At 47.1% G+C, this 21022-nt stretch overlaps 1 protein-coding gene and 1 long non-coding RNA gene across 18 annotated transcripts in view; one reads left to right on the top strand and one right to left on the bottom strand.

Annotated features, from left to right (window-relative positions):
• Chn1 (chimerin 1) overlaps positions 1–6167 on the top strand; it is a 164708-nt gene extending 158541 nt beyond the window's left edge. For 12 of the 17 annotated variants that reach the window (XR_003949984.1, XM_006498558.2, XM_006498557.2 and 9 more), the window contains 2 exons: positions 2060–2165; positions 3631–6122. Coding sequence is in view for 16 of the 17 variants with exons in the window: in XM_006498558.2 (XP_006498621.2) it covers positions 2060–2165; positions 3631–3802 (278 nt within the window). In the remaining variant the exon portion in view is untranslated. Of the gene's footprint in view, positions 1–2059; positions 2166–3630 lie in introns of all 17 variants that reach the window. The other 5 variants (NM_001166603.1, NM_001113246.2, NM_001166604.1 and 2 more) reach the window with 1 other exon arrangement.
• On the bottom strand, positions 815–20301 carry Chn1os3 (chimerin 1, opposite strand 3). The gene is made up of 4 exons (NR_040623.1): positions 19808–20301; positions 4263–4369; positions 3462–3637; positions 815–2744 (listed from the first exon to the last, which is right to left on the bottom strand). It is a non-coding gene; the product is annotated as a chimerin 1, opposite strand 3 (long non-coding RNA).
• Positions 20302–21022: the final 721 nt, after the last annotated feature.

Genomic DNA, 21022 nt, shown 5'->3' with positions numbered 1-21022 from the left:
CAGTGAGAGGGTTGGGGAGTAAAAGACACTTGCCACCAAGGCTGACAACCTGAGTCTGACTTCCAGTACCTGTGGGATAGAAAGAAGTGACCTCCATGATGTGCCACTGTGCTCACACGTGCAAAATAAGTAACCTGTTTAACTGAGCATGGGTTACGTAACTCTCATAACCTGACCGGTCTCGCCCTGAGCCTTCAGATTTTACACAGCTCGAATGAGACGAGCTCTGCAGCCACGTGTGCTGCACTCTCCCTCAGTCTTACTGGCATGCTCTGCTCTGGACCTGCATGAGCTCAGCGGCGACCACCTTCCCTCCTCAGCTCATTCCTTCAGGTCTCTGAGGTGGCTTTACTCAGGACCTTTCCCTCGCATCGAGGTTTTTCCTGACCACAATTTGAAATCCGGGCGCCCAGCACAGCATCCTCTGGGCTGTCTCACAGTGCCTGCCTCACTCTTGTGCACTGTAGCCTGGGATGCTGGCCTCCATGTTTGCTGTCAGCCCCTCCCTCCAGGAGGAAATAACTCTCCTGAGCTAGCACACCAGTGCTCTCCACAACTTCCCACTGCCTCAAGCTCCTCCTGGCCAGGATTAATTGTAGAAGTTAAAAGGAAAAGCCTGCTTTTAATTTCCAAAATCATGTAACTTCAAATTAATTGGCCCTATGCTACGAGTTAGCTTTCCATAGTAAACAGACTTTCCTTCTCTTCATTCTAGAAATCAAATTGCTACATCTCAGTGTCTGAGAAAATGGCTGTGTTCTGAATAGATATACCCTTTAAAGTCCCCCAAGGTTTAGAGTTCATGCATTATCCATATGGCAAAAGGCAAAACACATATTCTTTATTATAAAGAAATGAACAGGGAATTGAGAAAGCTTTGGACCAAAACTGTAGAGTAGTCAAAGGTCCTTTTGAACTAAATGGCCTCAGTCACTGATGATATATATTCTGACAGTCATTAGATCTGCTCTGCGTGCCTGAGCCCAGCCTTTGCTCTGCACTGGCATTTACTGGACCCAGTCTACATTGCCATTGAGCTGGGCTGGTTATTTGTTAGAGACTAGAGTTTCAGTCTTCTCTTTCAAACATTGGATACAGGGCCGATGGAGTCTTCCCAGCATTCGAGGTTATCATGTTGGTTAGGAGTGTGAGGTCCTGTTGTGGTTGGCTGAGACCAGCATGTAAGGCACTCCTGTAACCAGAGAGCTGGTGTACTGTGGTGCTCTTCAAGAGCACAGAGTTCCGACAGCATCAGCTCCTTGTATTACAGGTGTGATTGATAGCTCGAGCAGAGTTCTTATGGAAAGTGGTTGGTGTATGGGCCTCAGTGCAGCTCTCAGATGACCAGATGGAGGTCTCCCTTCATGATGGACTCCTTTAGGGGAACCCCTTATCCAGGGTCCCACCATGGCACAGCACACTTAGACTTGTGTGCAGTGTGTTCTTCAGAACATACTCGAGAAATGGAGAGTGCCCATGCTTTGAAGGGAGACTTCATTTTGTTATATAACACCGAGTGTAATAAGTACAGCAAACAAATGGTAGATGCTCCATTTCTTGATTTAGAAGAATAAAGAGCTGGCCTATTGCTCAGTGGTAGAGTGCTTGCCTGGCATGCATGAGGCATGAGTTCTTCCGTATCACTCCAAAGAAAAACAATGTCATGAAAAAAATTATCAGGAAGACTTGCCAGGAATCACAGGGGCAGTGGACCACCTTGTCATGTATACTACAAAGGGATTTTTAATATCCTGAGCAATATGTATGCCATTGTCAGATGAACTCCTTAGTATGTGTAAGGCTTTCTCCATGTCTCTACATGTATCTGCATGTGATAGAGCTGCATACCCAATATCTTGTGTATCCACTTTCCTCATGTGCCAGACCCTAAGACCCTCAGGTGATGGAAAAGGCCCATCAAACTGTATTCCCACCCTGAACCTAAGGTGGCCTTGGACAGCTGGGTTTTGGCTGTGAGAAATCGTTGTCACTAGCTTTACAAAGCATCCCATGAGATCACATCAGTTTTCTGCTAGAGCATCTCTCCTTGATGTTGTAGAAATTATGGACCCTGACGAGCAATTGGAGACCCTTCACGAAGCACTGAGATCGCTGCCGCCTGCCCACTGCGAGACGCTCCGGTACCTCATGGCGCATCTCAAGAGGCAAGTTGTAGCTCATATCTTACTGCTGTATTACAACCAAACTTCAAGAATAAAATTAAGCAAAAGGTAAAAGAAAGGTCACATTCTATTCAGTGAATGCGTAGGTGCATAGCAACACTGTCTTTTGAGAAATTGTGCCAGTTGGGAAAGGATGCTAAAAATATTGTGCACTGCAGTACCTCATCCTGACATCCGAGCACTGCAGTTCTAGGAGCTGCTTGTAAGTGTGCTGGTATTCTGCAGATATTGGTGAACATTTTGTGGACAGAGAAAGAGTTGCTGGTGTTAGCTTGTGAGACAACTCATTGTTCTTTGCTTGTTGCTCCAAGTAAGCGCTTGAAGCTTGGCGTAAGCAGTTTGGGCTTAACTTCTGCTTTAACTGATGTTACCAACAGGGAAACTGCATCAACAGTGATGGAGTAGGGAGGAGTGTGCTCAGTTTAACTGATGTTACCAACAGGGAAACTGCATCAACGATGATGGAGTAGGGAGGAGTGTGGTCAGTTGGAAGCTAAGATGGGATTGGTGATGATCAAAACTTTCAGTTATGTGATGTCAGTGGCTTTAGGGCTTCAAATGCTAAAATCAATTAGAAACAAAAATTCTATATGCTCCAAAGCACATTTCAGTCTGTTTCTTCCCTCCCTCCCTCCCTCCCTCCCTCCCTCCCTCCCTCCCTTCCTTCCTTCCTTCCTTCCTTCCCATCTTTCTTCCTCTTCCACATCCTACTCCTTCTTCTCTTTGTCTTGCCATGTAACGTGGCTGACCTGTATAAACCAGGTGCATCTCCAACTCAGACATCTGCCTGCCTCTGGAGTTAGAGGTGTAAGCCCACGCCCAGCTCTGTCCCATTTGAAAGGCGTCATGTTCAAACTTCCTTTGAGTATGTTCACAGCTAACGCCGCTTGTAAACTGAAGTTTGTTTCATATTTGGTGTTAGTTAAGTGTCCACGATAAATCTAATAGCTCCCTGTGCTGTTGCTGTAGGGTAAGAGGGAGAGACACAGAGCCCGACCTCTAAACTGTAAGCCACTGTCCCTGTCTGCACAGAGCCTCTTCCAGACACTCACGGCTCACTCTGCCTAAGGGAGCCACAGAGACAAGGGAAAGGGAAGGCAGGCTGCCGCCTCCTCCTCCTCCTCTTCCTTCTCCTCCTCTTCCTTCTCCTCCTCTTCCGCCCCCTCCTTTTTGGAAATGTGTCTGGCCAGGGGAATCCACAAACATCTGAACCCACACAGTCCAAATGTGAGCCCCAGCAATCACCAGGACTTTAAATTATTTTCCAGTATGACTTACTTCAAAAGAGTGGCATCCCTTGAAGTTTCTAAGAAGCACAGAATAATGATTTAGGAGAACTGGCCAGTGGGCACACCGTGACTGTGGCTCCAGTTTCATTAGGGTCCTCAGACTTGCTGAAGAGCATCCTGCATCACTGAGTCATCTGTGGTTTGCTGTGTTTTTTCAGAGTGACCCTTCATGAGAAGGAGAATCTGATGAGTGCAGAGAACCTTGGGATCGTGTTTGGACCAACCCTCATGAGATCCCCAGAGCTCGACCCCATGGCCGCCCTGAACGACATACGCTATCAGAGACTGGTGGTGGAGCTGCTTATCAAAAACGAAGACATTTTATTTTAGAGTTTTGATTTGAGGAGAAGAAAAATGGTTTACAGATGAAGGAATGTTTTCTAGTAATTTAATTAGCTTCATTAGCTGAATTGTTTCTTCGTTAGAGGTTTGGCCAAATACCCAGATTAAAATGAAGGAACTTCCTGTCATTTCTATAGCACCGCTCAGCTGTCCTTGTAAAACAGTGCACACACGCTTTCTGGTCCCGGTAACCCTGGGTGTCTATCATGTTAAGAGAAACTCAAGCTACTGCATGATTACCCCTTTTTGGTGAGGAAACCCCACATTGAGGAATCACAGACTTGTGCCTGCACCACCTCTGTCCTGGGTTGTCTGTGGTTGTCACCCAGCATGCTTCCCAGAGTAAACTGTCATGACTTTGCTTTTGGGGTCCATGCCATTGGTTTCTGATGCTTGCACACACACACACATAAGCAGTGCCCTGGCTGTTACATCACCATCCCCATACCATATGCCAACTCCACAACGGTTCCTTTCCAGCTTCTTCCTCCTCCTCTGACATAGCGCTTTGTCCTCAGCAGAAGCCAGATGTGTTTTAGATCTTACTTCAGTACGCTACCAATAAAAATGCACCACACAACATTTTCTGTTAAATTATTGGTTTTCAACTGTAAATTTATATTTTTACCTGGCATGCAGTTATTAATTTATTAAATTTGGCTTTTAGAAATCAAAAACACTAATAGCTTTTTTTCTTGCTGTGGGACGAATAGCTAGAAAACTATGTTTGGCATTTATTTAACATCAATTACTTCTCTAGCCTGACATTAAAATATTGTGGTAATGTCCTAAAATAACTTAAGCTGCCTAAAATTGACATTCATTCATTGGGCTTATTTTTTCTCCTATTGCTCTGGGAGAAATTAACATTTTCTCCACTTTGGGGTCAGTTTTCCTCTAGCTTCATGTGAGGAGTGCTAACTGCTTGGGCTCTGCACACCTGCCAGGCTTGTCTGGAACAGCCAGGGTCATGTGTGGGATGCCATGACACACGGGTGAGAGGCGTTACAAGGCAGCTCGTCAGGCAGAGAGCCCAAGGTCTGCGTTTGGGACTGCCACCTGTCAGCCATGTGACTTTGAGCAGAAGCCTATTTTGTTCTGTCTCTTGGACTGTTAGATGAGCCCGCCCCTGGAACTGAAGTTCCATCCTGCTGTAAACAATAAAACAAAACGTGTGTGGTTTTAGGTTTCCAGTAATAAAAGTGCTGTAATCCCAGCACTGGGGAGGAAGAATCAGGACGATGGAGCTCAGGGCCAGCCTAGGGTACAGAGATTCTGTCTCAAGCAAACGCTCAGTGGAACGGCCAAGCACAGTAGTATAATATGGTCCTAACTACTGAAGGAGAAAGAGCACTTGAATCCAAGGGTTCAAGACCAACCCAGGCAACTTCAGGAAAGTGGCTCAAAATAAAAGGTGAAGATGAAATAAATTTCTGAGCTCTAAAGCCTGCCTCAAAACAGTGGGAAGTTATGGAAATACAGAACATGTCTAACTCCACTTTCCAGGCTGTAGTGGGCAGCTGGTAAGTGGTGGGTTTGCTTTCTCACTGTTTACATTGAAGGAAAGTATTGATATTCAGGGATACTCCATCTAGCTGTCGTCTTAACCAATGTCCTGTGAAAAGTTTCACCACACTAAGAATCAAACAGAATGCACAGATTGACTAAGTACAGAGATTTGGCTTAATAAATCATCTTCAAAAGTAGAAACAAGTCACGGGGCGGGAGTCAGCTCAGTAGTAGAGAGCCTGCCTAATATGTGCAAAGGATTTAAACAACCACACTGGAAAAAAAAAATATTAAGCCAAATTACAGCCGTGAAGTTCATCCGCATTTAAGCACACAGCTGATAGATCAGGGCCTGTTGTGGTTGTGGTGGTTGTTGGTACTAGTACTACTAATACTACTAAAAGGAGGGCGAGAAGGGACAGAAGAGAAAAAGAAAGAAAGTTATACTGTCAAGCATCCGCCAGAGTTAAGAAGCTTTCGGGTTTGGAGACAGGATCTCGCTCTGTACCCAGTCTGGCATAGGACTTACTATGTAGCAGGTAAGATTCAAACTTCTCAGTGTTGGGGTTACATGCCAGACCTCAAAATACCTTTTTATTATCCTAAACTATCAGATTAATTTTTGGAGTTAAATGAATCATAATTTAAATAAGGCACACTATATTACATGTGGTTGCCATGGCTTAATGTATGGACGGATCCTCCACTGTCTTGCAATTCATTTGTTGAAAAATACCAATACTGATTTGGAATTTTCCCAATTATTGCATTTGCCAATTATATCCTGTGTGTCATTTGACATGTTCCTCTGGTCCTTGTTTCTCTATAAACTGGGAATTGTATGAAGCTTTGAGCTGCCTACTGCCTTAGAGGTGGGGACTCTGTTGCCCAACCTGGCCTTCAGCTTGTGGCTTGAGCAGTCTTCCTGCCTGGTCCTCCTGAGCAGATGGGACTACAGAAGTGCATTGTGGGGCTTGCTATAGGCCTTCACCCCAAAAACTTCCATGGAAGTGGCATGAGTGCTGGAGATCTCTTGGGTTTGTTGTTGCTTGATTTATTTTATGTGTATAGGTGTTTGCCTGCATGAATGTCTGTGTACCATTTGTGGAGACCAGGAGACATCTTTGGATTCCCTGGAAATACAGTTGTAGATGATTGTGGGCTACCTTGTGGGTGCTGGGAATTGAACCCAGGTCCTCTGCAAGAACAACCAGTGTTCTTGTTCTAAAGAGCCTCAAATGAGCACTTTTTATCACTCAAAATTGCTAACCTACCTGATTCCTCCCAAGAGCCATAGATCTGTCTCACACAAGTGTCAGAGATGTACTGTGGAGAGTCAGTGGATACTTTCACAGGGAAGAGTCTCAGAGCCCCAGACCTGTATCACTCTATCTAGCCCAGCTTTACAGAAATGCCCTGGCCCTGTGAATCTGACTGGGGAGATACAGCAGGCGCTGTCCACACTGGGGCTCTGACTTGCTGACAGTAGCTGCCTCATGTTTCAAGCGGCTGATGTAGGTGGGCCTTCTCTTCTGACTGCCCTAACTCCCATGCCCCAGAACCAACTGTCCCCTCTACAGCTGCAGGAGACAGCCCTCTGTGGAGTCAGCTTCTTACCACATAGCATGCAGCAGCCAGAGCCTGTTCAAAGTCTTTCTGTAACTTCCTTCACACTTAAGGCCACGTTCCTCACCATGGCTACAAGGCCAGCTGTCTCTGGACCCACTCCTCTAACCACATCTTTGTCACCTGAGCCACTTGGGGAGCAATTTTTAGCTCCCTACTTCAAATCCCTAAGTTTAAGTCTGAAGTGGGACCCAAGAATTTGTATCTCTAACTACATGCAGGTGATGCAGATACTGACCCAGGATCTTGCTCTGGGAACCACTGCCCTGGGACTTCTAGGGTCTAGCTGTCCCCTAGATCACTGCAGGCCAATGAAATCCAAGGGTATGTTGGCAAGTCCCGGACAGACAGCATCCCAGGCGATTCTAATGGTCCCCTAGTGCTAGCTGTGCCAGCTTCATTTCCTCTGGGTATGTTACAATGCACGAGGAATTTGCTTCAAGTATAATCAAATAGCAAACAAGGGAGAAACAACTGAGATTCTACACAAAGAAACAAGGAGGCAAGGCACAGGCAGGCACACAGGGCCTTGGAGGGAAGCAGTAGTTAATCAGTGGCCAAGGATTAGCCAGTAGAATAGCATCCTAGGTCATGGTCATGGCGTGACTCACTGGTTTCCACCTGGCCCTAGTGATTCAGTGTAAGAGCACTGCCTGGATTGCAGCCATTGTAGGGGTTGTTGGCTCTGGAGTGCTTTGGCATTGCAAAGGGAAGTCCTTTGAACTCTTCGAGGAACTGGCTAGGCATGGAAAGACAGTCTCTCTAATACATGGAGAATAGAGAAAATAATTAGTCCAAAGTCTGTGCTTTTCTCCAAAGTCACTTGCCCCACATCTGACTCTGTCCTCAATACAGTCTTATTCACTTTTGATTCTAAATTGTACAACTCACTAAATATAAATTGGTACTAAGTCAGAAAAAAAGACATTAGATTTTGTAGAAATCAGAATGAATCACATAAACACCTTATTAATTAGAACCCTTTATTAGGAGACTATAGAGGATCCCTAGAAACCACTGAAGGACATCCTTATGTAACAGGAATAAACTCAAGGCCCTGACACCCCAACAGTGGTTTTGGTAGAGGAGATCAATAGCTTCCAGAATTCTTCATTCCCTAGTTGAGACTAAAGACTATGAATTGTTCTGAGAGCCATCTGTGGGAGCTCGTAACTGGTACCCCAAAGTGAGAAGTGAGTTGATATACTCCTGCCCTTGTCACGAGGTTGTGGTTGGTTAGCACATACTTAAGACTCCCCTTCAGATCAAGGTCCTCTGAAAGGTGACTAAGTTACACGGAGGGGAGGAGGGAGGAAGTCAGGCTGGTTGGTCTAGGTTGCTGCAGACAGATTTCTTCTACACCCCCCCCCCCCGCCCCGTCCCTCTAGCTTCTCAGATCACATAGCCATCTGCAAAGGGAGCTAGAGGCTTTCACATTGCAAACATATACGGTTTCAAGTCTGACTATGGGTTATAGAAAGAAAAAAAAATCTCCTTGCCAGTATCCCATGAGCCACCATTTTTTTTTTCTTCTTGTTTTAACTTTAGAATGGGGAGAAACAAAGGACTGGTAGAAGTTTGTTCTGAGGAGTTTTCACAAGCAAGGATGGCCCAGGGCCTACCTACTACACATACTCAGACACACACACACACCGATCACTCCACAGGTGGATGTTAAGGAGCCTACCAGGGACCCAGCAAGGACAGGCCCCACTTTGCTTTTGCTTGAGATATAGAGAAATATGCCCACCACCACCCCCTCCCTCTCCCCTCCAAAACCTGGTCAAACACGAGGTAATACAGGTGATAAGGTCCGTGAGATCTGACAGCAATGCTGGAGCTTTTCCTGTGCTAAAACCTGGGCCCAATCCCCCCAAACAACATGCTCGTCTCAGAGCACAGCCAAGGTTTTCTATGGTGTTACAGGAAGAGGCCACAGCTTGTAATTGGAAGCCAAGCTTACTGGTTATAAACACCACATTGTGAGCAGAGGAGAGCACTGCCGACCATCCAGGGCTGAACCCCATAATTGCTCAAATTGAAGGCCTGCTCTTTCATACGCACAACCACCAGACCTTCCCTGTGGTCAGCAGGGGAGGACGGCTGCAGGGATGATAACTAGGTCTTGAGTCACTCCCACAGGAAAGAGAAACCCCAGGGAGGGTGAGCAGACTGCTTCTAGGCTGCTCCTGGTGCTGACAGCAACCAGGGAGGAAGGGCTTGTTCCAAAATGGCCAGAGTGGGGAACACTGCAAATCTAAGGGGTCAGAAGTCTGTTCAAGAGAGCGAAGCATTAGGAGGGTTAGTGTCACAAGCATTCCTGGGGTCAGAGCCCAGGCCCTGTCAATTCGAACAAGCTAGATTCAGCCCCTCATCATCAATAGGTCAATTAAAAGACAATTGTGAAAAAAGAGATCTATGTGGCCACATAGAGAAAAGGGGAAAAAAGGGCCCCCATAACTCTCCGACTTCAGGGCCCTGACTAAGGCTTAGTTCTAAGCAGAGGGAAGCAATGTGCACAACTGTCCAGCTCAAGGTGTGGTCAGCTGATCACCCAGCTCCAGGCTCTCCTGCTAGGTGGTCAGATCTTCCAGGAAATGAGCTGCTTCTCTGATTGGTACCAGGCTTCAGTCTGGCCTCCTCCCAGCCTGAGCTTCCTGGGGGGAATTCCAGTTCCTTAGGGTGCATTGTCTGTCTGTCTGTCTGTCTGTCTGTCTGTCTGTCTGTCTGATAGCCTGCGAGAGGCCAGAATGACTCTAGAATGTCTTTATTCCCGCTGGTCCTTTACAGCAGCTTAGGGTTTGCTTGTTGCTGTATCAAAGACTGAACCTAGAGCCCTGCAGACAGGCAAGTTCTGTACCACTAATCTACGTCTCCATCTTCCTTCCTTCCTTCCTCCTGCCCTTTCTCCCTCTTCCCATTTCCTCCTCCTTCCCACTCCTCTTTTTCTTCCCTTTTTGAGGCAAGGACTCACTAAGTTTCTCTAGGTAGCATTTAGCTTATTCTGCTTACCCATACTTGAGACCCACTGCGGGCTTCAGCCACTCTGGACCACTGTATCCCTATCCGCACTGCCGAGCCGGGCCTGCACTGGGCTCAACCAAACCAAGGGCTCCATGCTCTTGTGATTCTCACAGGAGCCTGGTGTTCCAGTGAGCAGTATTTAGCAGCTCTAACCCCTTCCCAAATGTAACCCCACACTCAGATGCATGAGCCCGGGACCTAGCTTCCCTCTCTAAATGAAACTAGGAAATCAAAATGGTAAAGGAAAAGGATTTGATTACAGTTTAATCCAGGGAAGAAGAGAGTCTTCAGCCATAGCTTTGTGATGAAGACTGTAGTGGGTTATAGCTAGCAAATGAATCCACTCTATACTTCCTGGTGGGCATGCTCGCGTTCCTTGCCACACACCCAATGTTCTGGATTCCCAAACAAAGGACACATACACAGCCTTATTGTTAATATACCCTAAACAGCTCTGTGGCTGGGCCACTCCCATCTCCACGTGGCTAACACACACTCCCCTCTGATATTCCCGAGTTAATACTTTCTAAGTCTATATTCCATCTCTGCTGCCCTGGACCCCGCTGGGCAGCCCTCCTGGGGCCGCTTTCCCCTATACCTACAAATCCGCTGTCTCTCTCCTGCACCTTTCTGGCGTGATCTGCCTCCTCTGCCCCTGTCGGCAGAATGCCCTCTTCCTCCTAACTCTGTCTCTCTGCCCAGCCATTGGCCACTGGCTACTTTATTGACTAAACAAAAACCAATTGGGGACAAAACAAGTTTGAGGGTAACATAATTAGCAGGAGAACACAAGCAGATACAGTGGGTTGGTTCAAAACCCCAAAATCTGCTTGCTCCAAGACCAGGAGATCCTCAAGTACACCAGCTTCTGTTGTGTAGACTTGCCCCCCCAAGTTATCCCTGAAGATGCCTACCGCCTAGGCTGGGCAGAATAGAAGGGGTGGGGTAAGGTTCTCCAGCTTGGGGTCTCGGGCAGGGGCCAAGAGGAGAGAAGATAGGAGGGGGTGGAGCCACACTGGGATTGGTAGATCGTGACCCCTTGGCAGCCGACTGGAGTAGGAGCAGCCCAGGAGGAACATGGCAAATGATATCTCGGGGTTTATTGACAGGAAGGAGACAAAATAGCACAGAGGGCTGATATCTACCCAGCTCTAGTGCTTTAAGACTTGTTACAAATATAAAGGTTTTGTGTCTTTTACTTGGGAGCTCAGTGATCTAAGGTGAGGTAGAAACCTCCAAATGATATTTACCACAACAAAAGACTAGAACACATGTAAATTCGTGAGCCGGCTAACTGGTTCCTTCGTAGGGGATGACGACGACCTAGGCGCACCACATTGTCACCCCTCTGTTTCCACCCCTCTCTCTTCCATCTTGTCAGGGCTTCGGTACAGAATGGCAGCATATCCCTGACCCAGATCCTGTGCCCCAAGGGGCTTCAAGAAGGGCAACGGCCTGCCTGAGTTTACTGACTTAATGGAGGCACTCTCTGCTGTGTTAGGTGGCCCTCCCCGCACAATGTTAAGGAACTAGAGAGGGCCCCAGAGGCAGCCCGATGAGTGGGTGCTGTCACCCACGTGCGCCTGGAAGAGCTGATGTGCTAGGCTTGCCAACGGGTGGGTGACCTGGCAGATATGCATGGTTGGTCGCAGTGGAATCTGGTTGCCATGGGGATGAGAGGTTTTTTTGCTCAAGCTGTTTGAGAAGCAAATTTTCCATTGAGTATATGTCTCATTCTCATGCCTTTCAGTTTTAAAATATGGGGTTTTTTTTTCTTTTCCAGAAGCAACATGGGTGGGTTTAGCATTACAAGGCAATTAGCCAGGCCTGCAGGCATAGGCTGTAATTCCAGCTACTCAGTAAACTGAGGCAGGAGGATCAAAAGTCAAGGCCTTTTATTACCTATCACCCATCACCCCTGCCCCACCCCACTACCACCCTCAACTGCAGTCTGTGACTACTTCAAGGTCAAATAAATGAGTGATAGCTTTGGCCTTGATTAAAGGACCACAGTGCTAATCACTTCCCCATAGGCAGCCTGATGGGGTGTCTGCCACTCTCCAAGGGAACTCCTCCTGGACCAGTCTGGACCAGTCTACACCCCTCCTACTTGAGGGTGAAGAGGTTTTAGATGCACTGAACTGTCTCTGCCTCTTCATCTTCGGTTTTTTGTTTTCATTTTGTTTCATTTCTCCCCTGTATGTAATTCTACTGATCTGTTTACTGGGGAAGGGGGAGTCATGGCCTTGCTGGGCTACAGAGCGAGGCCAACCAAGCCATTTCAATGGACCTTGTCTCAAAATAAAGCTAAGGGGTGGGGGTATAGGTATAGCTCAATGGTAGAGTGCTTGCTAGTGTGTGCAAGGTTCTAGGTTCATTCTCTAGTACAGAAAAGAAAGAAAATGAAGCAGGGAAGGAGGGAAAGGGGGAGGAGGAAGGGAGGAAGGCAGGGCGAGAATAAGAAAAGGAGGGAGTGAAGGAGAGAGGAAGGGAGGGGAGAAAAGAAGATTATCAAAGCTCATTTCCCAAGGGTCCATCTTTAGAAGGTACCTGGCCCCAGCATTTGTATAGGAATCAGGAAGGAAAAGGCAAAGGAGATGTTCTGCAAGGTCCTGGTCCTTAGGCACCTCTGACCCGGGAGCCAGCGAGGGGCCCAGAACAGAAACTCTTCCTTCAAACTTCTACAGGGGAAAGCTACCTTGTTTTCCATGTCCCCTAATTCAAGAGGAAACTTCACAGCCTCAGCCTCTCTCCGCTGTCTCCCCACACAGGAACAGCATTCTGGTGCCTCTGGGTTTTTAAAACAGGCTCTTGCTATGTAGCAGAGTTAACCTCAAGCTCACAATCGCCAGGAGCGCTACACTGGAAAAGTAGACACATTTGTGTCCCACACCATCGGTTTGTATTGCAGCATTTGCTGCAATTTACCCAGTAATCCCAACTTTCTTCAATAGTTAGCCATTGTCAACCACATGTTCTCATATCCTAATCTTAATTGCAGATATTAACTCTCAGGTCATGCAGGTTACACTTTGCACAATGGCAACAGGCATGTTACAGAGACCATGGAGTCCAAAGAGGTCTTAGCGGGGCCAGGGGCTGAACAGACATCAGGCACACAAGGGTCATTGCAGGTGTGTAGATGCTGAAGAGCTGCTGGAGGCATGCAGACCTGCAACAAGATGGAGCTGACAGGAAGCCCAGGACCAGGTCTGGATGTATGAAGAGTAACTCAGTAACTGAGCTGCTTCTGTCAAGCAGCCAGGACCACGAGGAGCTGAAACTCTGAGGCTAGTTTGGAACGCTCTGCCTATTGGTTCTTTCTGTACTGGGTGGTTGAATGACAGGTCAGCAGGACCATCACAGACCACAGTGATAAGTATTATCTCTCTATCTAGCTATGTATCAACGCCTATCTATCCATCCATCTATCATTATCCATGTATCTATCATCTATCTATTTATCCATCATCTATCTATATCTCTATCATCTATCCATCCATCTCTACCATCTATGTATCTACCATCTATTTATTCATCCATCTATGTAGCCATTTATCTGTCTAGCTATCTTTCTATCTACCTTTCTATCATCTATCATTTATCTCTCTATCCATCTATCATCTAACTATCTATCTATCCAACCAACCATCCATCTTTCTGTCTATCACTGTCGGAAATAGCTCAGGCCAGTCTTTAACTCCAGATCCTTCTATATCCAGCTCCCAAGTGCTAGGATTATAGGCGTGTGGCATCATGTCCAGATGTCATCCTTTTTATAGGGTTCAGGTTAGGGGGTACTGTATCTTACATTGGTATGTACAATAAGCTTAGGGATCTGGCTTGTCCAATATTGCTTTAATATGACCATATGTTCATATATTCTACCTTAATATATCTATAGCCAATATCATTCTACTTATAGTGAAAGGATATTTATCAAGTTTGTGGCCAACAAGTCCCAGTGAACCTCACGATCATTCCACCTCCCAGCCTCCCCACAGCACTGGGGTCGTAGTTGGGAATATGAACAACTGGGACCAGCATTGTATGTGGGTTCTGTCGACTTGGACTCAGGCTTTGATGCTTGCCCAGCAAGCATGCTTAAGCACTGAGCTCTCTCCCCAGCCCAGCTCTTGATTGACACTGCATTGTTTCTCCCTCGGGATGTTTATGAACGATGCTAACACCATGAACAAGGGTCTGCTTAAGACTGCTCTCCATTTCTTGGATCTACACACAGAAGTAGAATTGCCAGGTCATGTGCTAGCTGGGTCTATGTTTAAACTTCTTGAGGAGTTGCCAAACTATTCCCTAAGCAACCCCCTGTGGAAGTTTGATGAAGATAGTTTTATAATGGGATTTGGCAGTAAGCATAACTGTATCTATTTTTTAATTCTCTCATATTTACCTATTTTTCTCTGAGGGTTTCTAAAAGTCTTTTCAGTTCATTTTTTTTCTATTATCTGTTTAACTATACTATGCCTGAGGACCATTCTGAATTGAGAATCTATTAATTGTCTAGCCTGGACTAAAGAAAAGGTTGGAGAAGAGCCAATCCGTCCTCCCACCTTCCAAACTCTCTTGAGCTGTACTGTGGGTCCAACAAAGATTGATGTCAGCTACTCCTTTGTGGAAACCTCTGTCACCCTCTTCAGCATCAACCCATCTCCACCTAGTATACCCCCGCCACTGGCAGGAGCTGGTCGGAGCCTACCTCCTGGATGCCCCCGAGCTCCTTGGGGCCCCCGTAGCACTGGAAGAGCCTCTGTTGCTTGTTGCTTGTGCCGATTTTCACATTCATTCCTAATGATGTCTCTTTCCAGTGCGCGCACACACACACATCACAGGCTCTGGCACATAAACACGAAGCCTTCAGGACCCTCACCTAATACTTTCATCATGTGTATAAGATGCATCCAGAGAAACACATTGGGACTAGAAATGTGGCCTTCACTGGTTGCCAGGTGAAAGCACTTGCCCAGCAAGGGCAAGATCCTAGGTTCTGTCTTTGATACAACAAGCAAATGCACAATGCAGAATCTGGGCAGTTTAAGGAATAATTACAAAGTGAGCATCCTCGCCCCTACCACCGGCTTAAAGAGAACGTCGTCCAGCTATATCCACCCTGGAGGCCATGACCAGTGCTGAGCCCTCCCTGCCCTTTTCTCCAGTGTAGCCTCATTGCCTTCTTCTGAACTCTATTGTCCCCCTCTATGATTTTCCTCTGAAGCGCCATGCATCTCTAAAGACACGGTTTTATTTCGTTTGGTTTGAATTTCACATGAAGGAAATAATGCTAACCTCTCTGTGTTTGCTTTGTCCACTCAACTGTATGACATTCATGACATTGTTCCTAACTGTAGTTAGCTGGTCTTCACAGACGGATAGTGAGTTGTGGTAAAAAAAAAAAAAAAAAATACACAATTTGTTTAGGGAGTGCGTGCTAATGACTGTACTGATTGCTCAGCCTTGGACTGGTGCCAGTTGAAGACTATCCACAAAAAAAAAAAAAAAAGAAAGAAAAACAAACAAACAAAACCACAAAAAACCTCCCAAGCTTACTTTCACAGGTCTCCAGGTGTCAGCATGTGGGGGGTGTGTGTGTGTGTATGTATGTATGTATGTATGTATGTATGTATGTTGCTACTGTATGTCTACTTTCAGCCCAACATGCATGGATGCTGGCGTGTTTTTCTGAGCAGCCATGGTGACCCCACATCTGCCCTAGGTAAGAGAGCACCTGCTGCTTCCGGTGCTCTAGTACCTGAAAAACACTGCACATCTGCCCTGCTTTCTACAGGAGCCACAAACATGCAACATCCTTGACCTTGTGACCTCCAGACCCTTGGATATCTGTCACATAGGGTAGCCAGTTAGGCAGCATCCCAGGATACATTGCTGCAACCCTGGAACTGTGACCTCTAGTCCAGTTACAATCGTGGCCAGCCAGCCAGCCATAAAATCTACTTCAAAGGCTCAGGATGCGACTGGCAGTGAGTTTAAATGGAGCCCAGGTGTCCCCTGAAAATTTCCTCATGGCTACCTGCTGGGCCACACACTCAGCCATGTTTGTAGCTGCTACATGACCAGGACCAAAGGCATACCCCTGGGCCTGCCAGCTATAACACTCCCTTCTGCTAGGCTGGCCTTCCTTGGGAACAAAGCAGAGGTACACTTGAGATGTGCCTTAGGCACATAAAAACCCCTCAATGTCTTCTGCTCGGAAAAGACACATATGCATGTGCCTTGTTATTTATTTGAAGTCATGGAGGTAAATACAAGGGAAAACCCAAACAAAATTACTTCAAAATCCACCCTAGGAAGAAGCATTTTGCCAGTGTCACTCCAGAAATCTCTCGATGCAAATCTGCAGAGAGATAGATATGGACGAGAAGAAGGGTGGGGGGCACACAAGTTATGGAAACAATCCTGAAAACAATTCTACCGTATATGCCATTTTAAAATTTAAAAACGTGTATTTCCTTAAAATCTATTATTTGTTTTCTCCCTCATAACTGGGGAATCACAAAACATAGGTCTGAATCTATCTAAATCTAAATCACCTCCACTACCAGAATATTCCCATTAGCGAATCCACATGTATATATGTATGTATGCATGTATGTATGTATGTACATGATCTATACTTATCTGTGTTCCAAAAAAGCTATACCTTGAAGCTCTCCAATATGCCTATACTTGGAGACAGGGCCTTTCCTGAAGCAACTATGGTTAAATGAGGTCATAGGTTTCTAAAAAGAACCAATGTCCTCAGAAGAAAAAGAAACACCAAAGCTTGCTTGTCACAGAGGAACAACTATGGTGTAGGGTAAAAAAGACATCTGCAAGCCTCAGAGGATAGAACTCTACAGAAGCAGACCCCACAGGCACGCTGACCTTGGGCCTACACTGTTTTAGTCCCTCAGTCTATGATTTGGTAGCTGTACTGGCTAGTTTTGTGTCAACTTGACACAGCTGGGGTTATCACAGAGAAAGGAGCTTCAGTTGAGGAAATGCCTCCATGAGATCCAACTCTAAGGCATTTTCTCAATTAGTGATCAAGGGGGAAAGGCCCCTTGTGGGTGGGACCATCTCTGGGCTGGTAGTCTTGGATTCTATAAGAGAGCAGGCTGAGCAAGCCAGGGGAGGCAAGCCAGTAAAGAACATCCCTCCACGGCCTCTGCATCGGCTCCTGCTTTCTGACCTGCTTGAGTTCCAGTCCTGACTTCCTTGGTGATGAACAGCAGTATGGAAGTGTAAGCCGAATAAACCCTTTCCTCCCCAACTTGCTTCTTGGTCATGATGTTTGTGCAGGAATAGAAATCCTAACTAAGACAGTAGCTTTAAGCTTACATTACGGCATCATCAAAATGCCTTTATCAATGTAGCAGAGCAGTGTACCAGTTCCCTCACTGCGAATGCTGTCTCCACTCAAAACCACACAGCACTTCCACAGGCCTCCTGTCTCCACCCAGTCAGGCCACAGTTATAATTGTATCTCAAGCTAACCCACAGGAGCCAGTTTCTACACAGCCAGGGACCATGTTGCTTTTCAGCTTGGTGGTGAAGGGGGGCACGCACCCTACCTCAGAGGCAGCCAAACTGATGGTTATTGTATTGTAGTGGGTAAGAGAAATCTGCATGGTTCAGCCTACAGGAAAGACCCAGGGCCACAGTTTTTAATAGTAATTAACACTAATATAGCCAGAGTTTTAGCATACAATAATAAAACACATCTGTAATCAGCTGAGCTCGATCGCTCTGATGGTCTCGGCCTCTTGACATGTACAGCTCACAGCTGGCAAAGCTGGTTGCAGGACACTTCAATCTGCATGGTCTATAGGTCCCCAGCTCTGTCTTTACGGATCTACCCTCTTGCTCCTGAGGTAGCATCTATGCAGTCCTTACTCAGATACACACTCGAGCGTCCAAGTGCACTGGCCCTACCAACCATGGATTGATTCCGTATATGCAGAAGGGAAACTTCTAGACCTTTCAAAAAAAAAAAGCAAAACTCGAATTAGCGATTCACCAAGGACTATGAAGAATCCTTACGGATGAAACAAAGCCAAGGCTTCACTGTTGGAGCCTTTCAGTGTTTCACATGCCCGAGCCGCACCAGTGCCCATTGGTTGAAACTTATCCATATGGACTTGCATTCACGGACGGTGAAATTGGCCTTTGTGTTACCTTTGTACCGAACCAGTATGGGCTTTTTCTCCCATAATGAACAAGGCAGTATGCCAGCTGTTCACATGACACTTGTAGTGGGTATCATATGAAGGTCAGAAGATTTAAACAACACTGGAGTGTGCGTAGTTTTATACAACCGCCATTTTGGTATCCAAGGGAGGGAGAGGTCCTGGAACCAGTCATCTGCAGCTACCAAGAGACTTAATGATACACAGGAGTCCGTAAACGTACTTAATAACCACAGCGCCTGAAGGAGAGACGCTTTCAAGCATGATTCTGCCTAACCCGGGGAACCAGGAGGTATGGAGGTCCCGAGACCTGTCTACAGGACACTGGGGAAAGCTCTCTGGCAAAGAAAGTGAAAGCTCGTGTGCTTAGGGAGTGGGATTTGCATCCTGAAAAGATGTCTGCTAACTGCCAGTCAGAAACTCATCACTGTAGGCACCTCAGAGTTCAACCTGTGGTTCAAAGTAAAGATTAAAGACTCCAAAATAAGACTCGGTGATGTTCGCCTGGCTCAGATGGGACACCCTCTGGGGTGGCACCTAAAAAACAAAAGTCGAGATCAAGTACCTCACTTCTATAGCAGTAGCAGCATCACGAGACAAAACAGTCCGCTCAAGTCTGCCCTGCGCCCACTCGAGCAGTTCCTGTGGCCCTGAGCAGCTCTCGGGATGCCAGAACCAACCCAGGGCCTAGGAGCTCAGAAGGGCTGTGGTTTACACCCAGAGTTCACAAGGCTGTGGTAAGCAGTGGCCAGGGCTTCCTATTTTCTTCTGATGCCCCAAGAGGCGAGGCGTACATTTTGTCATCCCTGAGTCCTTAGGCCCCATTGACCTCAGTTTTCCTGGACTCCCCTACATACCCAAGACCCGATATGATCCCCATTCCCAAGGTATCCCATCCCCATTTACTGACACCCTACCCTCACAATTTGTAGTCTCCCCTCCCCCAGCCTGAAACCTGCTTGCTCAGGGGTGGAGCTTCCCGCTCAATCGTTCTGCCACGCCCACTGCTGGAACCTGCCGCTTTGATGTTTTGAGCCATACACGTGGTCACCCTGCTACTGGACTCCAAGATTATTTGGCGGGAATCCGGTCCCTCCCCCTTCCTTCATAACGGAGTGCCAGAATAGTAAAAATTGAACCTTGAGCAGAGAGCTTTGTCTTGGTTCCTTCCTTATCTCGCGCAACCCAGCCCTTCTTCTCTTCCAGGTTTCCAAAATGCCTTTCCAGGCTAGAACCCAGACCTATGATCTGCTGGCCGGACACAACAACAATTGACTCACACAGCAATTCCTCCACAATCCAGTGTCTAAGCTCTGTGTTTGGTGGGGAGAGAGAGAACTGTTTCTATATCATCCTTCCCAAAAAGGACCTTGTTTCTTACTGGGTCCTTCTCTACAGTGATGCCGAACGCCAACACCTAGAAGCTGCCTTGCCTGCTCCAGGCTCATTGCAGGGTTCTGCTTGGGCCATGCAAGCTGTGGGAGCCTTGGATCACAAGGTGTCCCGGCTACCTGCTCCCACCCCCAGGTGGGGGTGGGGGTGAAGGAAAGGGGTGCCTCTGTGTGTTCCTGCTCTGGCCCTGCTCTGTGGGGGCGGAGCAAGCAGGCTCGGTTGAGCCCAGCAGCCTTACCAGCTGGCGAGCTCTCCAGATCTTTCTCTACCCCCACGGCACCTCCTCCTCTCACCTAAAATGGGAGGAGAGAGGGGGAGGCAGCGCTGATTTTCCTCCTGGGCTGAATTTATCCCAACTACATGCAGACCGGCTGCGGAAGCCTAGAGAAGATAAACAAAGAAGGCTTGTTAGAATTTTCAGAACTCTCCCAAACTCAGCCCCCTCGTTTTCTTCCTACCTTACTGGGGAAGAGCTGGCTTAGCGTCTGCTGCTCCAAAGTGCATGTGAGGGGCGCTCACAGCTCAAAGCTGCCTACCTGCTTTCAAGCAGCCTTAGACCCCCTAAGATGAGATTCATCTGATAGGTGCCTGCCATTTTTTTCCTAACCGTTTTCAAGCTGGTCTTCCCTATTGTGGCACTAACTAGCTCTGTTAGGTTCTAGATGCAGTGGTTCTGGAGAACACGGCGACTAAGGACATGTTAATGTCATCTACAGAGAGAGATGGGGGTGGGACATCAGCATGGCAGAACCTGAGAGGGTAGATCAGGCTCTAGCACCAGAGAGAGCGCTCGTGATGGAGTTTCTGAAGAGAATCAGAGCCCCAGTAAAAAAAGAAGGAGCCTCTTCATAGACCTTTTGAGGGTGGAGGAGGTTCCCTGCAGAAGCCTGGATTCAGGCTCCCTGATTCCAAGGCAGGGAGCAAGGAAAGGGGTCAGGGAACATGATGTGGCACCCCTTTAATGTATACCCACTTCCTAGGTGAGATGTCGGGACACACAGGTCTGCTAGCTTGGGACTCGTAATGTCCCGGTAGGATGCCTGCCAAGGGATGAGAAGAAGAGGCTGGAGCTAATGTTACACTCTTACACCCTCGGCCCTAAGCTTTCTCTAGAGCAACAACAGTTGGTCTGACTGTTTCTTGTGCTCTCCTTCCCCCATGGAGGTTTGCAGGAGAGATAGGCAGATACTCCGGAAGGATTAAGAGGAGTGTCAAGCTCAGATGTTCCCCACTTGGCACGCTAGGCTTGGACCAAGAGAGTGGCTATGGGCCAGAAAGAAAAATCTTGGAAGGTTGTGACAACACCTTGTTCAACCTTCACTATAACTGTTAGCATTCTGTCTAAGCTCCACCCCACTGTTGCCAGGTAGGCCTGACCCACTATAAAAGGGGCTGCTTGCCCTCACTCTTGTTCTCTTGCTCCTCTCTTGCTCTTTCTCTGCTTCCCATCCCC

This window comes from Mus musculus, chromosome 2 (genome assembly GCF_000001635.26).
Source record: "Mus musculus strain C57BL/6J chromosome 2, GRCm38.p6 C57BL/6J".
Lineage (NCBI taxonomy): Eukaryota > Metazoa > Chordata > Mammalia > Rodentia > Muridae > Mus > Mus musculus.
This window is presented reverse-complemented; position numbering and strand designations above follow the sequence as displayed.